General features: G+C 37.9%; 3 protein-coding genes across 3 annotated transcripts in view; 1 reads left to right on the top strand and 2 right to left on the bottom strand.

The window, feature by feature from the left end:
- The window catches only part of LOC109042800 (probable RNA helicase armi), a 26,955-nt gene extending 18,568 nt beyond the window's left edge, over window positions 1–8,387 (top strand). The window contains exons 15-18 of the mRNA XM_072300251.1: window positions 1,074–1,450; window positions 2,423–2,700; window positions 3,650–3,904; window positions 5,436–8,387. Of these exons, the coding sequence (XP_072156352.1) occupies window positions 1,074–1,450; window positions 2,423–2,700; window positions 3,650–3,904; window positions 5,436–5,804 (1,279 nt within the window). The 3' untranslated portion in view covers window positions 5,805–8,387. The remainder of the gene's footprint in view (window positions 1–1,073; window positions 1,451–2,422; window positions 2,701–3,649; window positions 3,905–5,435) is intronic.
- The window catches only part of LOC109042807 (small ubiquitin-related modifier), a 112,793-nt gene that overhangs the window by 71,445 nt on the left and 21,948 nt on the right, over window positions 1–19,400 (bottom strand). The gene's annotated exons all lie outside the window — the stretch shown is intronic.
- Window positions 7,807–19,351, bottom strand: LOC109042801 (neuroguidin). The gene is made up of 7 exons (XM_019059727.2): window positions 19,094–19,351; window positions 16,797–16,940; window positions 16,262–16,376; window positions 15,217–15,377; window positions 12,788–12,905; window positions 12,003–12,180; window positions 7,807–9,546 (listed from the first exon to the last, which is right to left on the bottom strand). Exons 1-7 carry the CDS (start codon window positions 19,115–19,117, stop codon window positions 9,309–9,311), a joined length of 978 nt encoding a protein of 325 aa, XP_018915272.2. The 5' UTR covers window positions 19,118–19,351; the 3' UTR covers window positions 7,807–9,308.

Here is a 19,400-nt window from a genome sequence, read left to right as displayed (position 1 = left end):
TGCTATTCTCAGCTGTATGGTATAGTTTAGATTTAGACACATCGCATAGGGACATCTATATCTCCAGTTACCCAAAATTGCAAAATATCAATTTATGTAGTTCATTCATGTGGTGCATTCACAATCCACTCCCACCAAAAAATGCAAAATACAGGGGTCCTGAAAGACCTGAGCCTTCCATCATATCCAATTGGCCTTCCTCCATATTTCACGGAAACCTATGATGATCAGTACTTCTTGAAGACTAAATAAAATATGAGCCTTAAGGTCCTAAAAATATGTTTTTTTCTTGTCTTCGGCTGAAGTTGTGAAGTTATTTAAAGCTATCTTCAGGTCAAAAATTGCACATTAACATCCAATCTACAAGAATTCTTAAAAGAAATTTTAAAATCAGGAGATATCAATCAATCAATCAAATTTTTTTTTTTTTTTTTTTTTTTTTTTTTTTTTTTTTTTTTTAAACATTTATTCAATGTAAAATTTCCGAAGGAACTATATACAATTTATTCACAAAAAGAATGAGGGTGAGAGATGAAATAATAAGTCAAAAGAGAATTTGCTGGTGTCCGAAATTTGATGAATTTCGTGTTTAAGTGGAAAACACTGAGTGAACTGAACATGAGGATACCCTTGATTCATGAATTGAACAATTATTGAAGAAGATATGACAAAACGATCTAATCTGCTAAAATACAAGTGCTTAAATGGGAAATGCTGCCAGATGACGTCACCAGGCGGTGCATTTTCTCACTTTTAAATCTATTTTTATACTATTTTCCATATCAGAAAAAAATTATAAAAAATACTGTGAAATCAGCTCTTTAAGCACTTTCAGATTAAGCAATAAAAAATTTGCATGCAAATTCTCCATTAGACTTATACTTAAATAGGTTAGAGGGAGCATGCTTGGACGACCAGGAACTAAACCAACATTCTATACAAGAATAAAAAATAATTCAAAGGGTCAGATCTGCCCTAGGAGTGAATTGATAAAGTATTGATGCCTTTTCATCATGACTGTGTCTTCATCATTATCTTTCTCTGAGTTTAAATTGTTAATTTTTTTCATGCAGGCTGTTGGTGGCAACTCCATCCAACTCTGCGGCTGATCTCATTACTGAGCGGATATTGGAGCGGTTGAATTTATATCCAGGGCAATTGGTTCGCCTTGTTTCATATACATACTGGAATGATGGCCGTGTTCCTCCCTTCCTCAGACCATACGCCGCTATCGCTGATATAAAAGAAGATCCAGATAAAAGTGAAACTCCTGGTCCAAACAGTATTAAAGTTTGCAGCCGAGAAGTCCTCGGACGACATAAAATTACAATTAGCACATGCACGTCCATCGGTATTATGTACACCTTAGGTTTCCCCGTTGGACACTTCACCCATGTTTTTGTCGACGAAGCAGGGCAGACCACAGAACCTGAAATCTTAATTCCCTTGGGTAAGTTTTTAAATCTCTCCATATCTTCAACTTAGGATAGCTGAAATAAATAATCGATTCTCTGGTTTTAAGAAATCACCAGGGTCTCCAAAATCAGCCAATTCCATTCAATCACATCATAACTGAAATTCGTTGATCATTATTCTGTCTGGAAGTTTTAAAGATAGACCGCTGTTTTTCAAGACGTTCGAGAGGTTTGCAGTTAAAGCCCCAGTTTAGTTCCAACGGAACATACACCTTATAATTTATCTTTCAGTTTTAAGTATGTCTTGTCCTTTTCATCATGTGGAGTCCATATGTCGCCTCCCAACATGAATATGATGTTTTAAATGCAGGCCTACATATCTCTAGTGAGGTTTCGTGAATTTCTATCAAATCTCAAAACTGCTACTGTCAGTTCACTAAAAACTAAACACTACGGGGATTCACAACCTTCCAAGTGGCAAATTTTCCCCTAATTCCTTAATTTACTTGATCTATTTCCATCTTTTGCGAAAAGCAAAGTTGCGCAGGGAGTACCGGGGAAACCTGGCAATGTTAGGGAGAAATTATTGGGTTACCTTTATTTGCTGTCCAGAATGGATTCAAGGTTTCGATCAGCACATTTTGCCTGAAAACTCTTTCTAACCATAACCATCTGGCATATCTACAATTGTCAGGGAATTTCATCTTCTAAATTCTGTGGCAACCCTGGAAAAGTTTAATCTTATGCAATTATCTTGATATTCAACCTTTTTTATCGTGTTTCATTTGACTTAACGTAAATTTGAACACATTCTAAGTTGTGTATTGGAGAGAATTGAAATATTTGTCCCATTCTCATAAATTTCGAGTATGAAGGATCTCTACCAGTCAACTACCGCTCTCACATTTTCTCATTGCGCAATCTCAATGTAGCTTTTAAACTTAAAAAATTGCATGAAATAGATCTGCTGACTTATGTCCTAGTAACAAGCACCAATTGTTTTTCAGCTTTCCTACACAAAGACAATGGTCAAGCAATCCTGGCTGGTGATCCAATGCAATTAGGTCCTGTCATTGTGTCTGAGTTAGCCAAACCACAATTAGATAAGTCACTGCTATATCGTCTCATCTCACGGTTCCCGTACCTCAGAGATATCGAAAGGTTTCCAACAACAGGTGGTCATGATCCTCGATTGGTCACTAAACTTCTTGATAACTACAGGGCTGTCCCAGAGTTACTGGAATTCACAAGTGGAAGGTTTTACGATGGCGAACTTATTGCTCATGTAAGTTTAAATATTCGCAGCTAGCCCATTCAGAATGATGACCCTTGCACTGTAAAGGTGCTATTTACAGTATATTAGTATTTTCTAATTTTAACTCACAGACTCATGGAAACGTAAAAGAATTTAAGACCCCTTTTGTGCAAACTTGAACTGGAAGTGACTTGGCGCTTGCGCCATTTTAACGCAATTTCATGGAACCTATTGTTTATAAACAAGAATGAAAGTTTCCATTAATAACTTCAACTCAAAAGTTATTTGTGTTTTCCCCCCACCATTTTAAATTCTAATTTTCCACTACAAGAACGTGATGGTCATGGTCCAAACATTGTTAGCGTCAGTTTTTTACTTTGTGCAATCTTCCATTTTTGTTCTTTCCTCGATATTGAGCCTTATGGAGGGGTAAAACTTCTAACCTTCTTTTCTTCGTTCAAACATGATACAACTTTGTGTGTTTCTGTTAAACTCTGTCTAAATACACTCTGGAAAGCTGTGACTCGGAACAAAAATGAACTTACATTTCCATTTTTGAACCCTTTCAGTTTTTTGCGATCATCTTTACTGTAACTTCCATCCTTAATTTCTGGTCCCAGCCGAGACCAATCTACATAGGTCAGTCATTCCCGAGGACAGGTTTTGGTACTCTACTGGGCAGTGAGGTAGTATTGAGTGCCTGCAATGTATTTCTTATGGGAGCACCCATTGTGACGTAGCATTGAGTGCCGCCGAGTTGGGGCCGGGCGGGGAAGTGGCTTTCAAAAAGATGCGCAATGACTGACCTGTGTGGATTCGTCTTGGTCATAGCAAACGTCACCACAAAGCTTTATGAGGGCATGCATAAAATTATGTGCATGGAATTGAAAATACGTACGTAGCGGGCCTCAAATTAAAATAAAATTTTAACCAAGAATATTCAGTCATACGAATGTGAAGATTGCTCTTTCATCTCCAGGTATCCACTAAAAACTCCAGGGAGGAAGAAGTATTGAGGAGGATGGCCAGCTGTTTACCCATCTCAATCCGAGATCCAGAGTTGGCTTGTCCATTTATTTTTCAAGGAATTCGCGGTGAAAACCTTCAGGAAAGAGACTCCCCCTCATGGTATAATCCGCAGGAGCTCATGCAGGTGGTGATCCATCTTAAAAACATCTATGCAGTAGGCTATGATGAAGATTCTGTTGGGATCATCACTCCCTATCAAAAACAGGTAAATTTTGAGTTTTCAAAATTAAATTCCCATAAAGAAGTCATAAAAATATGAACTACCCAGAATATGACTGTACCCAAAACAGGGTCACTGAAGAGTTAGGGAAAATCTGGAACAGGATTTACTGTCATCAAACCTTGAATTTTTCTTGTTTGATGAAAACTCTGATCCAACCAGTGATACTTATTCATAAGAGTTTGGACTTAGCATTGAGTATGTCTTTTGATAGGGATTATCATGTATTTTAAGTTTTAAATAAGTCGGTAAATATGTTGGCTGGCACAATCTTAGTCTTTTCAATAATTTGTTTTTGAGTGAAGTGGAGTTCTGTGTTGTCGCTTTCGCTCCATTCTCTCATATCCTTAGATTTGAGGCTTTTCCATGGGCGCAGTTAGGGAGAGCAGGGGTGCCCCCCCCCCTCCCCCCAGAATCGAAAGTAGTATTATCTGGCCCTCTTCAGAAATTCTTTACTTCGGAAAAAATCTTTGTGAACGATAACTCTCTGTAACAATTCAAAAATATTTTGAGCTGAAATGATGTGCAGGAATTGATGGAACGTTTGCGTCACAAAAATCCTCAAAATACGTTTTGAGTTGAAATTTCAATAATTTTCCGGGAGAGGCCCCCAGACCCTCTTGTGATAGGGGGGGCTAGGCCTTCCCCAGCAACCTCACAGCGCTCATAGGCGTAGCTATCTACCCCTACGCCTATGAGCTTCTCCTCTTGGGTAGAGCTTGTTTCTGTGGTTTGGGATTACTGGCCTCCTGTTTCACAGGACACTGGTTTCTTTAAGGGAATGGATCTTCTCTGAAAACAGTGCGCCGTTCGAATTTTTTCAGCCAAACAAAATATATAACACTAAGTATGTAAAACTCCTGACATAATTTTGTCCTGCTTTGATATCATGTTCTTTGTAACCTTCTGAGCTTAATCAGTTTATATTAAATTAGAGCTTTTCACATACCAACTTCAAAGAAATCAGGATTAAAAAATAACTTTTTAGTAATGATACTCACACTTTCCAAAAGGCTGATTCTTTTAAGGCAGTTCTCCAATCATGCAACCGCTTAACCGAGAATTGAAAAGAGCCAAAATTCTTCGAAATGATGACAGTCTGCGATGTTGCGTTGAATTGGGAACAAAGGTTCATCCAAAAATCCTGCATCAGAGCAGCTGAAAGTCTAAAAATGCGTTTCGCCATCGTAGCATTTTAATTTTTAATATTTCTCATTTTTCCACAAGGAAACTAAACAAAACATTTATTTGAGATATTCTATAAATATTTTTGAACAAGTAATGAAAATTTCACCAAGAATCATCTGTTAATTTCCTTTCAAAAAAAAAAAAAAAAAAAAAAAAAAAAAAAAAACAGAAGAATTTGTTGCATTTATCCGTGATGCTGTTGTTTCTGGAGACTTCTGCTGCATAAAAAAATTTTTCTCAAATTTCATTCACTTGCCACCTTCTCCAATTTCAGCCACTCAGAAATTTTTTTCATAATTTTTCAATCAACTTTCCTCTTGTGTTCTAGGCGTCCAAGATCCGAGGCATGATCAATGAAATGAGACTTCCCGTACCCAAAATAGGTTCAGTAGAAGAATTTCAAGGACAAGAAAGGCCTATCATAATTGTATCTGTGGTCAGAAGCCGGGAGGATCTAAGGGACATCGACATTCAACACGCGCTTGGATTTTTGAAGAACCCATTCAGAGTGAATGTTGCCACTTCTAGAGCAAGGGCGCTCATGATCGTAATCGGAAATCCTCACCTTCTGGGACACGACTGCTACTGGAGGAATATCATTGAGTATGCAGCCGAGATTGGCGGTTATACCGGCTGCGACTATCCTGATTTCTTATCATTTCCCAGGGGCAATATTGCACAGGATGCTGAAAGTTAAACTTATAACTACCAGCATTCACAACCATACAGAACTGGAGTATGATTTTCGAACTTATCCCTTGTCTTGGAAAATTTTGGCAAGCAAAGAATAAGTTACAGAAGTTTTTTATTTGGTATTATTTAAAACTGCAAAGCTCTACTCAAATACACCCTTAATCATTCTTCAAAGACTGACTAACAATAAGGATATAGAATTCTTTTTTTTTCCCTGCCAAGAACTGTTTTAATTGACAGACGATGGACCCAATCTCTCCGCCAAGGGACAAGTAGGCCTTGGTAGCTGTGAGTCCCTTAAAGTTTTAAAATTTCTATCGTAACCGGGTATGATGAAGGCTTAAATTCTAACAGCATTTACACTGATTCTTTCCTTATGGGAGTTCAAGAATGTGATTGATTATTTCATGCACGGGTTCTCAAGAGTTTAATTTTTAACCAAGGTGAATGAAGACATCAGTGGTTGCCTCAACATTCGTGACTCCATGGAGGTACATACAAAGAAGAAAAAGTAAACAGAATTTATGTATTCAGTGCCATCGAGAAGTTGACTATGATTACACTCCTTGCTCTTGCAGCACTATGTCCAATCTTCTATTCCTGAATAAAATTACTGGAAAAACGAAAAACAATGAAACACGATTAACAGAAAAATCAAGAACCAATTGGTTTTAGCCCAAAGTAGGCTTGGTTAGTGCAGATGTTTCTGTTATATGTGTCGTTCTGATAGCCATAAGGTTGTGAATAGAATTTAAAGTTTAAGTTCTTTAATTTCTTCTATGCTGTAATTAGTTCGCATAGATTGCATTGCCTTTTTAGGACCATTAGTTGCTCTTTATATTTTTTTGTCTTGTTACCTCTGGATTTGTAATCTACTGTGTGATGTAAATATGCATGTTACTTTCATCCGATCGGTGATTTGCAACACATCAATGGTATGTTTAGTTTACAATCCTCACTTGGTAAATTTGGAATCTTTTGGATAAGTTTCCCCTTAGTTTAGTTAGTAAGGACAACCAAAGTTAAGTGCTTATAACAATTCGTTTTATACTTTCTGAATCTGCAAACATTGATCTTTTTGATTGTTTCCCGAAAATCGCTAAAAGTATTTATACCACAGCACTCGTATCTGTATCTCCGCTTACATCCATACAGGCGCTAAGATGAAGAAATGTTCCAAAATGGAGCTCCTTTGACTAAATCTGCTCTTTGTCATCAAAAATTTGTTTCAAGTTTTTCAGTTTTCAAAAAAAATTTCAAATAAATTATGTCTCCGTTCTAAAAATATCAAGAGTCCAACACAGGAACCACGTAACCTGGTTAGCGAATCTGTTATGCTTTATTTTTAATTGGAAAACTGGAAATTTGAGAAACATTTTTCTGTGGAAATATTCACGATTTTTCTGCCAGTCCTGAAGGATTTTCAGTGAAAATTTTACATGACGTTGGCTTATTTTTCTATAAAAGTTTCCTTGCCCTTGAGCACGTTCCTCTCTCTGAAGAAAATGAAGAAAAGAAAAGAAAATACAAGAAGGGCGGGCATTTTGTTTGACCGTTCCTAAGATATGTGTCTTTTGAGTTTTATCTGCGATACCATTCTTAAACTTCAGTAAGATCATACTGTAGAAGTAAGTTAAGTAGATTTGCAATTTCTTTTCTTTTTGACACAATTTACCTCTGCTGGTGCTCGTTCATTTCTATTCCATTTGTAGCAAGTCTGTTAACTTCAGTTTTTAATGTTAAGTTGTTAGGTTTTATGTTTTGATACTACCATCTTCTTCTTATAATAATGAGGGGGGGAGGGGGGGTTGTATTTCTTTCTGTACAGTTTGAACTGTTCTCAAATCTCTTCTTTCAAACATTATGTTATCTCACAAAGTTTTACTGCTCAACATATGTTCATAAGATTGAACCACACTGATGGATCATATACTGTAGGTGTTCGCATAACCCATGAGTACAAGTATGTTCCACATTTAACTGGGAAAAAGAAAGAACACAGAAAAGAACTTAACACATTTTTGTAATAGAAACTGATAAAAGTAAAAAATAGAACAAATGTAGATTCATTATAACAATTTATTTTGAAAAATACTTAAAATAGTAAGGATATTTTAGGAAGCTAATATCGAAACATTAAATAAAAAGCTTTCTTATTCTTCTCAATGGCTATGGAATTTCAGAGAATGCTTCCATTTTGAAAAACATAATCAATTCTTCAGGTTTCTGTATTGGAATTTCTTCATGAGAATTTTTTTCTCACTTGGTATTTACACAATAAAAGAAAGCAAATGGTGATTTCCATTTGAGTACTTGATTCGCTGTGGCGACTAGTTTCTCTTCCTTTTTTTTATAATTGATTTTGTAATGTGGGACTACTTGAGCTTATGCGAGGCTTATGGTAAGTGAAGTTATTTCTCAGGTAGGTAGTTTTTAAAAAAATTTGAAAATAGAAGAAGTAGTTTTGTAAAATCTAAGTTCCAAACTTTGTGAACAACAAACGTACAAAAAATTATTCTTTAAGCTTTATTTGACTCTTATACCAGATATGGAGATTTTGAAAAAATAAATGTTTCTACTTTCTTAACTTTTTTTGTTTCTTTGATTTAAAAGATTTAATCAAAGGTTCAAAACATCTAAAGGTTGTCCTAAGACAACCAAATATAATTATTGCTGTTCCTACAGGAATCAAAATTTTTAGTTGGCTTGCTACTTTGGGTGGGATAAAGTCCAATAAATTCAGTCCTCTTGTTCTTTGATATACAGGATTTTTATTTTTATTTACAATAGGTGGATTAACTGGAATTATTCTTGGGAAATTCTTATTGAGAAAACTAAGCAAGTATCAGGCTGAATAACTTCACTCCAATTTAGGCGATAGTGAAAGAGAACTTTTCGAGTTTATTTAGCTCCCAATTTACTAGCTCACCACAATATTTTAGGTAGATAGAAAAAAAAAGTATACACCCATATGACTTCGGAAACCAACAATTGAACTACCGTTGGGTCTCCCATAGCAGAAAATGAAGAGAGCGCCTTGCCGAATCTTAGATGGGTGGTGTCAAACAAGAAATGAAGGGATAAAATTGCTACTGGAACTCTGGCAAGGTCGCTAAAAGAAGTAGATGGGTGTTGCAGAGCGCTTAGAAGCGTTTTAAATGTGGCAACTACATAAATACATCAGAAGTAGCCACATAACTTTATCTCTTTAGAAGTAGCCATATCCTGATGAGTAGCACTACCAATCTTCAGAAAGGTGAATTTTCCTGCCCTCATCTTTGTAGGGTACCTACTATTGCGCCATGAAAGATTCATTATTCCATTATGAATAATTCACAAGAAAAATATAAGAGAAAGAACTCTTTTTGAGGAGAGTCGTGTTTTGTGTCTTTTTATTAACATTTGAAAAAATGAAATCATACTTAATACCGTCTTGATCACAATGTATGTGCTAGGGGTAGCATACGTTGCATGCCTGAATAAAGAGATAAAAACGGTGCTCCATAGATTACTTATGGAAACGTTTTTTCTTCTTGAAGGACATTTTCTTCTTCTTTTTACCAGAGGATTTAAAAGATTTTTTCCTTTTTTTATTAAATCTGTTCAGCTCTTGATCCAGAGTTTGAAAGTCATCAAATTTTGTTAGCTCATCACCGAAACTGCTTGAGGTTAAAGCTGCTCTTTGCTTTGCCAATATTTTGTCTCTCTTCGTGCGAGGTAATCGTGTGTAGTTGGTTTCTTCATACCTGGAAAAAAAAATAAAATAGAAACCAAATGCCCAGCAAGAAGTCTCCACACATTTACAAAGCAGAAAATAAAGCAAGCGTCAAAATCTCATTTGATGCTTTTGAAAAAACTTTGACTAATATATTTCTCCATTAAATTTTATCACCTCTTGAAAATTGGTTAAATAGACGGGTTATTTTAGATAATGACCACACCACAAAGGAGAAGAATGTGAAGACCCCCAAATGCGTCTTATTTCCTCAACCGATTTGCATAAGGTTCAGAGAGAGTAAAACTATCATATTTTATGTTCATAAGAATGCATGTAGACGGTGAAACTATCAAACGACGTATCTTGGTGTGCTACGTTGCAGACTTCCAGTCATGCATTATTTTTTTAATGAAAAACTACTCAACATCAATTCTTGAAAAAGCTGCATTTTATCCTCTCTGTGCGAAGTAAATTCAGTGAAAACTTCAAAGAATGATATTGATATGTACTCCTCTGAAAAAATAAAATGGAAGTGGAGATTTTTAAACACTGCAAACAAGATACTTAGTCTGATAGTTTCACCGTCCATGAATTATGTGTGGAACAGAGCTCATTTCATGTTGATAAACATTTTACTGGTTACCTAATGAGCAGTGATTTATCCCAGTTATCAGCACAACGCAGAGAAAAAAAGGAAAAAAAAGTCTACTCCTATCATCATCAAAATTATATTTCAAACTATTGTTCGGTGAGAGCAGCTTAAATTTGCTTCCGAGATATATCCATGTTCCAAGTTTTTCCAGGGAGACCCCTTTACTCTACCGTGACAGTGAAGAGAGCAGTAAGTGCATTTCTGTATAAGCCATGGTTAGTGCATACTTTTATATGTCTCGCGGTTCATCCCAGCATGCACTTGTTGCTCTCTTCGCTATCAGGGCAGTACTGGTCCCCCTTCAGAGCTGGGTCTCTCGATGTTCCCCAGATATATGAGAAACTGAGGGGTGTTGATCGGTTAGTTTTGGCAGCTGTCTTGACGACACAGAAAGGTACATGTAATGAGAAGGTGGCAGGAAGGGGGGGGTAATGGAGGAGTGGAGAGACGAAGAGTCTACAGAAGGGCAAGAGGGGCCGTGACTGTATGTTGAATGGTACGAATGCGCTAACAACCACTGTCTTTTGATTGATTTCCTTTAAGTCTCAGATTAGAAAGATTAGAAAGTCCTATATTTCTGAGACTCTCCTGAATGAGATGTTCTCATGCACCCTGTAAATAAATTCTTGAATTTGTCCATGTGCTCAATGCCACTGCTTTCCTGTCATTATCAATAACATTTCTTCAACTGTACTGCGCTCATAAATTTTCACTTCCTTTCACAGAATTAAATAATCTGTACATTCTTCGTGTCTTTAAAACCCCTGTTTGAAAGGCATGCTGCTACAACAGATATGAGCTTCGTCAATTTGTTCTCTTTCTCCTTATTTCGTTATATCTCAGGGCCCCGTAAGGAATGATGTAAAGCAACTAAGAAAGGAAGATGGCGGTTAACTCCACGACTGATATTCGACGTTAACGAAATCAGCGGCAACTATGCGCGCGACGTGGCATCCATGCCGCCAGTGACCGACCACGACCGATCATAACCGAGCCCGCCCGATCCGCGACGCGGCTCGTAGCGGCGCGCGACTTGTGGACGCGAACCGTCTATAAAAGAGCGGCCACCGGCCAGAAGATTGTCATTCGATCAGCGCTCTCGGTCGAAGACCACTCGCCTCTCAACGCTTTAAGGTAAGTTCTCTACAATTGTTCCCTCACCGCTGAGTTTCACAGCTGGTGGGAACCTCTCCCTCATACCCTCTCTCTCCCTTCCCCACCTCTAGCTGGGTTTCTCGGCTGGTGGGAACCTCTCTCTTGCCTTCTCTCTCTCTCTCCCCCTTCTGGCTGAGTTCCTTGGCTGGTGGGAACCTCTCTTACCCTCCCTTTCCATTTCTTTCTCTTGCTCTCATCCCTTTTACTGGCTGAACATCTCAGTCGGTAGAAGACTCTCTTGTCCTCAAATCTGGCTGAGATGATTTCTCTGGTCTTTCTCCTTTTTCTGGTCCTTCCCATGCGCGGCTGAGTACCTCGGATAGAGGCCCTTCTGAGTATCTCATTGGGACCTCCCCCTTCATCTTTTCTGTCCTTAGATGGAACCCTTCTATGGACAGCATGACCATCCACAGTCATTATTCTGTTGAGTCACACTCCACTGGGCACATCCAGGATCTCTTCTCTTTGGAGTGCCTTCAGGAGTCATAGGCCACCCTGACCCCTCCACCCCTGCCCTCTAAAGCGCAAACAGAGGCTCAGAAACCAGAAAATTGTCATACTCCAAAGAGTTTATGGCTCTATAGACGTTGATGATTAATTCATTAAGATCATCATAAAAGTGGTTGCAGGATAGGATCAGAAAAAATTTCATTAGGCCGAGTATCTGTGATACGTACTCTGTTCTTTCCCGTTCCTCCTTAGATATCGCATTCTTCAGACCAGATGAATGGGCAATTTCAACAGGAGCGTCTAAATATTCTTCTTGCATTTTCTGAACAATGGAGCTGCTCAAGGCGCGTTTCTTGGCCTTTTCCAGCAAATCTTTTTGTTTTGATGCCAATGTTTCTTCTCCATCTACAAAAAGAGGGAAATTCAATACAAAATATTAAAATTGAAATGGTGGAATAAAGTAGCCGTGGAGAATCTTCATAGTTTTGAAAATATCTACGATCATGCAAAAAAGGAGGATGGGTTGGTAGGCAAGGCAAGGTTGTTGGATAAAACGTAAACACAAGAAGTTATGAATTTTCGGCATGTTTCCTTGACCTGGCAAGAACAAAAATGTATCGTGATACACATTGGCAAGGGACGTATTCCTGCCAAACGAAACTATGTGCATTAAGAATGAACCCTGAGATCTATAAGAATAAATGCATAATGGGGCTCACGCCATAATGCGCATAGTTTAGTTAGTCTGTTAAGCAGAAATACGTCCCATTGAGAGCCTTGTGAATTATTTTTTAAAAAAAACTTACATTATTTTCTGAGTTGGATAAAAACTTCATAATCCACTAAATTTTAGAAGTTAATTCTTGTTGGATCAGGAAAAGTACTGATTTCGCTGACTATAATACTGTCTATACATTTTGCAATGTCTGTAAACTACAAAATTCACCAGGAAAGGAGAGTAATTCAAGAGAAACAGTAAAAATACAAAATTGTCTGCTTTAATTGTACTAACCATATTTCACTGCTGCGAGGCGAGGAGGAACATATTTTCCACCGACGTTTCTAGAGCTATCATCAGTAGGATCCATTCCCTTTGGTCTGGCATCTTCATCTTCATCACTTTCTTCTGACTGCAAACAAATCCCAAGAGTTAATTAAGAAAATTTGAAAACATTTTTACGAGCTACTGCCATAGTAGACAACTATTAAGAAAATATGGACAGTAACAAACTACGGGAGATAGTTGATAATATCTTAGTAAATTTAAGACTTTCAAGTTCCTTGGATAAAGATGTAGCAGTTTTTGGAAATTGTAATGCAACTGAATGGTAAAATTACATTGTAGAAGGTATAAAGATAAACTGTACCAGAGGACACTTCTGAAAATAGAGAAAGAGAAAAATTCGAGTTTCCAATTAATGAAAAAAACTGTTGCCCAAATAAATCGTACTGGCTTTATCCATACGTAATGGATAAATCAGATGGAACCCTGCACTGAAGGCAATGGAATTTGACACTAGCTAAGCATTGTTCCGATTTAATGTGTTCTTTCCAACCTCATGAGCAAAATTAGCTTTAAAACTTGAAGATTCTGTGCGTATATGTTGAGATAAAAAGGGCTAAAAGTGTTGGAGAAAAATTTGTTTCTGACTATCTGGCATAAAATCTTTCCAATTTTGGAGTATATTTGACAACGCTACTCTCTGTCCTTTTCTCTGATACACAGACGGCGCATACGCATATTAGAGAGGATACACAATTGGCAGACGCCGTGTCACAAGGTCGAGAGAGATCAGACAGAGCATTAAGAGATTCTGTGCCGAAGTGAGCTGTGGCTTAGTCTGCAAATTTGCCTCGTAATTGATTCCCTCACAAGAGTGTTTTGGTCGTTTTCATCCAAAAAAAAAATCCTTGTTGATCACTTTCACCTCTCGCTGCCTTCATCATCATTCAGACAGCCCTTTTGTTCATTCCTACCAGAAATTCCTTAGTCTGCGCTACGCATAGCAGTACTGCAATCAGACTGAGTGTATTTCTTCAGCATGGAGACCCAAGACGGCTATCCCCGGAGCACAAGCCCCCCACGAAGGATAATTTTTCAGTAGTTTGACACACATAATATAATTGGAATGTTGATGATTAAGGAAAATTCTTCTTTCCTAGCTGCACGCCAGGCAAGAAGTTAATACAGAAGCCTTGCATTTTTGGTGAGAATTGCTTAAAAATAAAAAAGCTCCGAATATCCGAAATAAAGCCAGAGTTACGACTCCATAAAGAGGCCTGAGTAAAAATTCTGCACAATTTGCTATTCAACTGCGCTTTAATCAACACTGGCAGTAGGGTGGATCTCAGTGTCAGTGAGCCGCAGAGAACACAGAAAAGTGAGAGAAACACTGCTTGAACCAAATCACAGAGTTCGAACAGGATTCATGGCATTATGTAACATCAATGGCTGAAACAACCCTTTGATGGTATTGCAAAGGGAGAGTGAAATAACTACAAACATAGGAGAGCGAAATGATGGGAGAAAATTGCTGGACCAAAAAACTTATGCTTGCAATTTTGAGGTACATGTTTCCATGGGGTAACACTTAAAACAGACTTTGCTAGAAGGGACAGAGTGCAAAATGCCACAGCCATGGATCATGTGGATGGACCTCAAGCAGAAGGTTGCTTTGCTACTTACAGAGGTTGTGTCGTCACCATTGGCTTTGGTAAAATGGAGTCACCCGATTGGTTAATAAAAAGAGGCAACCAAAAGGCAAAAAGGTGACCAATGAGGCAACAAAGAGACACATGATCATCAGAGCTATCAGAAGCAAGTGTAGTCGTTACAAGAGTAGCCAATTGCTGAAAGATGGGTTGAGAGCCGAACTGGAAAGATGAGAAGTGAATAAATCCAGGAATCACTAATTCTTGTTCTAATACGAAAATGTAAAAGGAAAGTTAAGGTGAAGAGGCATTTCAGCGCCCATGACAGGGTCATTAAGAACATAATATCAAAAAATACAAAAATTTAGCTAGCACTTCATTTGGTTTTCCTAGCAGGGTGCTATGTGAATGTAAGTCTCAAGTCCCTACCATTGAAAATTGAGTTACGACCATTTGGGGTTTTTGATAGACATACATATAAAAATTATTGCTTTTGAGTCCATAAATGCGTCAAAAATCATGGGTTTTTGGAAAAAAGGAGTTGAAATTTTACCGATAAGCTTGATTCAAAATGCTCCATTTTTCTCCTCTCCCTTTCTCCCCTCTCAGATTTCTATAGGTAAAACATTTTTTCACAAAATTTCAGAATTCCCAAAATTGGTAGCAACACTGGGGGAGAGGGGGGGGGGGAGGGCAAAATTGTAACCTTTGAAGCTTGATTTCTCCTGTGCGAAAAAAAGATATAGATTTCCAGTTTGTGCAAAAAATCATCTAGAATTTCATACTTACATCATTCATCAGGCTTGTGGGATTGGCTCGGAACTGTGTACCATCATCCGCACTAGGAGCACCAGTCAGAGCGATTTTCACTAACTTGTCAATTTGATACTTCAACTTTTGTTCGAGAGGTCGTATCCTTTCAATAACAGTTCTTATTTCAACTAGTCGTTCTAGAAGGAAGAAAAAAAGGTTCATACAAATGGCTGATTTTACACAGTGGCCGTTTATTTCCCTAAAATGTGGCTGTCTGCTCAATGCTGATTTAGGGTAGCGATGAATTTGTATGGTTATTAAACAACGGGCTGGCGAAAACCAAATATAAGCAGAAAAAAAAGAACTTGAGAGTAAAAAATTTTACTAAAAACTGAAACACAAAATTACAATGAAATAAGATAGCAAAGGAGCTATTCAGAAGTAATCGAAAGTCATTCCCTTGATAAAAATTTAACATCAGCTACAACTGAGCAATCTTGAGGATCCATTGCAGTCTTCATAATTAAACGAAACTTCATAATATGATGCTCTCAAACTGAGATTCCAATGATTTCATATTTGTATCTCCTCGTAACTTAAGCAGGTAATGGGCCACTAGAGAAGGTATAAGCTCGACCATTTAAACATATGTTTCCTCTATAAAATTTCACATGAAACATGATTAGCTCATCAAAAATTATCGCAGCTCACTCCTGCTCAAGATATTAACATTTCTATTTAGTATTGATTAAGAAAAATTTGGACTTCTCCCTCAAAATCCAAACGCAGTTTAGCCTGGAAAGTTAAACTGGTAATTTGCCCTTTATTTCCCTCTAGCACTGGCTGTGAAAATGTAAACTCATTACTTTTTTGCAAAATCTGTGTATACTTAGACATTGATCAATTTTCAGTTGAAGCTTGCATTTTGCCTTTTGATAACATTTCTTGAAGGTGTGGGAAAGTTAGGGAGGCAAATCTTACAATCCTAAGTCTATGGGAAGAGAAAATGTCCAGTGTCAACAGCCTGTGTTAAGTTTCACTTAATCTATGGCCTCATGAATTGTTAAATGATCATACTCACCCACTGAGGGACTATTCTGAATTGATTTGCCACTGCATTTGCTCAAAATGGTGAAAACCAGGTTTGTGAGGTACTGCAATAGCAGATGATTTTTGACGGTAAGGATGCTCAGGCCCTGGAATGAAAAAGGAATTAATTATTTTGTGAAACAGCAGCATCTGCTTTATCTCTTTTAAAGTGTTCTTTTATGAAACAAATCAAGGAACAAATGAAATAAAATAATTCTGCAGCCTTTTGGCAAAAATCATGGTAATCAGAGCTACCTACCTTGATTGTTCAAGGTCTGCAGTCGTGCAGAAAATACCTACTATGAAAGTCTAGAGATAAGAAGATTATGAAGGCAAACTTAAGCATTTTGGAAAAGTTTGAAAACGTAATGATAAAAATAAAATGTAGAGAAGAAGGAGAAAAAAAATTATGGCAAATTGTTTCGTTGTTGAAAATTTGTCAAGACAGCTAGATTCTTCTTGATATCCCCTGATCATTAAATATTTCATTACATTTAAAACATCAACTGAAAGCATGCAAGACTCACTTCATCCGCCACGAGACAATCTTTATCTTTGGAGAGTAAATTGTTGACTGAGGCACTGAGTTTTTCACTAGCTGCTGCGATTTCATCAAAAGCTTCTAAAGTATCTTGAATATCATTACTTTCATCTGCTGCTTCATCTTTGGACTGAAAACAGTGAAGATGGTGATCAATATCGCGCAAAAGTTATCATGGGTGTAGCTAGGGGGGTCCTGAGGGGGCCTGCCCCCCCCCCCCCAGAAAAACAGGATCCTCCATTTCTCACCCCCCCCCCCCACTCTCTTCACCACGAGAGGTGGTCCCATGCCCTCCGGGCCCCCCTTCGAGAAATTTCCTAGCTACGCCCCTGCCAGTTATTCAAACCTTGAAAAAAACAGAGGGCATTCCTTTCAGCTGGCCTTAGATTTAAGGGACAACACAGTGAGTATTGCGGGCACGATTCTTTCCGTAAAAGGGCTTTGTTAAAATCCAAGGAACAAATGAAACGGGATCCCCTTCGATTTGGAATGGTTCCCCAGAAGAAAAAATTTAAAAAAGAGGGTGATAATGCATTTGTTTATGTTCATGTTGGCATATAATGGAGGCATATCAGCTGGACGCAAGTTGGTCCATTGCCATTTTCTGTGGTTCGAATAAAAAGAGCTCTGAACAGACAAAAATACTTGTGCTCTTGCACAGTGATTGCGTTTAAACCGCTTTTCTTGCCTCAGCTCCATAGTTTGCAAAAAGAAAAAGAGCCATAAAAGCCGTGAGACGACCGGTTGCTCAGCTAAAAAGCCAATGTCTGGTGTGATGAAGGCATCAAAAGGCAGTGATGATGAATTGAATAAAATAATTTGAGTTTAACTTTCCATTCAATTTTCATCCGCAATGGTCGGGTGAAAAGTTTAAGCACCTGCATTAGGCTTAGGTTTATCTGCCTTCAGCACCACATATGGAGCTCTTGCATATGTGGGGGATTTGCGATTAAAGTACTTTTTCTTTCATTGAATTTTGCAAGAAACACGGTGGTGCCACTTGCTTTCTCTGAAACATATTCCAAAGCTGGAGAAAAGCTCTCAAAGTTGAGGCCGTAATGGAGAGGATATTCCTTGCTATCTATGAGAGTCCACCTCTTGGTCAGGTCAAACTCTCCATGCAAAGATAGAGAGTAAATACATTGGCAAGGTTGCTGTGTTTTCGGTACTAGAGTCACCGTATAAAGTGGCAACCCTGTTGATGTATTTGCTCCCTATCTTGGCATGGAAAGTTTGACTTGATATAGAAGTGGACTTTCAGGATAGCGTGGGATATACCCTCCATCACAACCTCAGCTTCAAGAGCTTTTAATGAGTTTAGAAGTTTGATTCAGAGAAAACCAGGGGCACCAACGTGTTCCTTGCAAAATTTTACATGAGAATCAGTGCTGATATCGCTAATTCCTGACACATGTAAGCGCTCCAACTTATGGAAAGTTTAATAGAAAAGTTGAAGGTGACTATAGATTCAGAAAGCCCTGCACACTCCTTATGGGAAAGTGCACCGGGATCAATTTTTAATTTTTCTATTGCATTCAACTCCTCTCGAGATGCTGATCAAAAGTCATCATTGCGCCAAGTTTCTACAATACACGCTTTTGAACCAAGTTTCAATTATACAGCAGTAAAGAGTCAAAAAGAACAAGGCATTCGAGAACAGGCCTGATGGAAATGAGGAAAATAGTAGTGCATGTCTGTCTTCTCATCTGTTTCTGCCGACTCTGGGGCCATCTCCCTCTCATCATTTGACACTCACTGTTTTTCTCCAACTTTCCTATTATGAAACTGATTTGGATGGTCAAGAAAAAAGGCGTGCAGAATCCAAGATAAGACTGCCGCTGGGTGCTGGAGTTCCCCTGATTTCCTTGTTGACACACAGCGGACCATTAACTCAAGAGCTGAAATGAGGAATCTTTTTGACTCTTTATCTCCGAATAATTGAAACTTTAAGCGAAAACAGTGCATCATACTGAGCTGATGTAATCATGACTTTTCATCAGCATCTTGAGAGGAATTAATTGAAATAAAAAAATTAAAAATGGATTGTGGTGCACTTCCCCATAAGAAGTGTGCAGCAGGGTCTACCCCATTCAATTTTTCATCCAATTGTACACATATCATCCAAGTTCTTCATCCAACAAAGGCGGAGAAAAAGGTGGATGAAAGATTAGACATTCTGAGTTGAGCTTTTACTAATGCAGTACCAGAGCCATTTCTGTCTGAGGAATGAACAAATTACATCAATTTCATAAAACGGGAAAATATGGTAAAACCAAAACCTACCTTAACATCCATTATGGAAGGCATCGATAAGTATGGCAAAGGAAGAAACAGATAAAGAGCGATAGACAGAGAGGATACCACTAATATCTTCAGAACTTTCACTTCACAACCATTCAGATAATTATATTTTAAAGGCAAAAATTAAATAATTCAAAGTGTGTAGTTGGATAAATTGGTTTGAATGCAATTTGGATGGAACGATTCCTGATTGCGGCATGACACACCGCGTGGAGAAATCCTATCCTATTACAAATTACATAGATTAAACATAGTAAAATGTAGGGACGGACTCATATTCAAAGGAGTT

The sequence above is a fragment of the Bemisia tabaci genome, chromosome 5 (assembly GCF_918797505.1).
Source record: "Bemisia tabaci chromosome 5, PGI_BMITA_v3".
Lineage (NCBI taxonomy): Eukaryota > Metazoa > Arthropoda > Insecta > Hemiptera > Aleyrodidae > Bemisia > Bemisia tabaci.
Note: the sequence above shows the minus strand (reverse complement) of the source record. Positions and strands in the feature narration are given on the sequence as shown.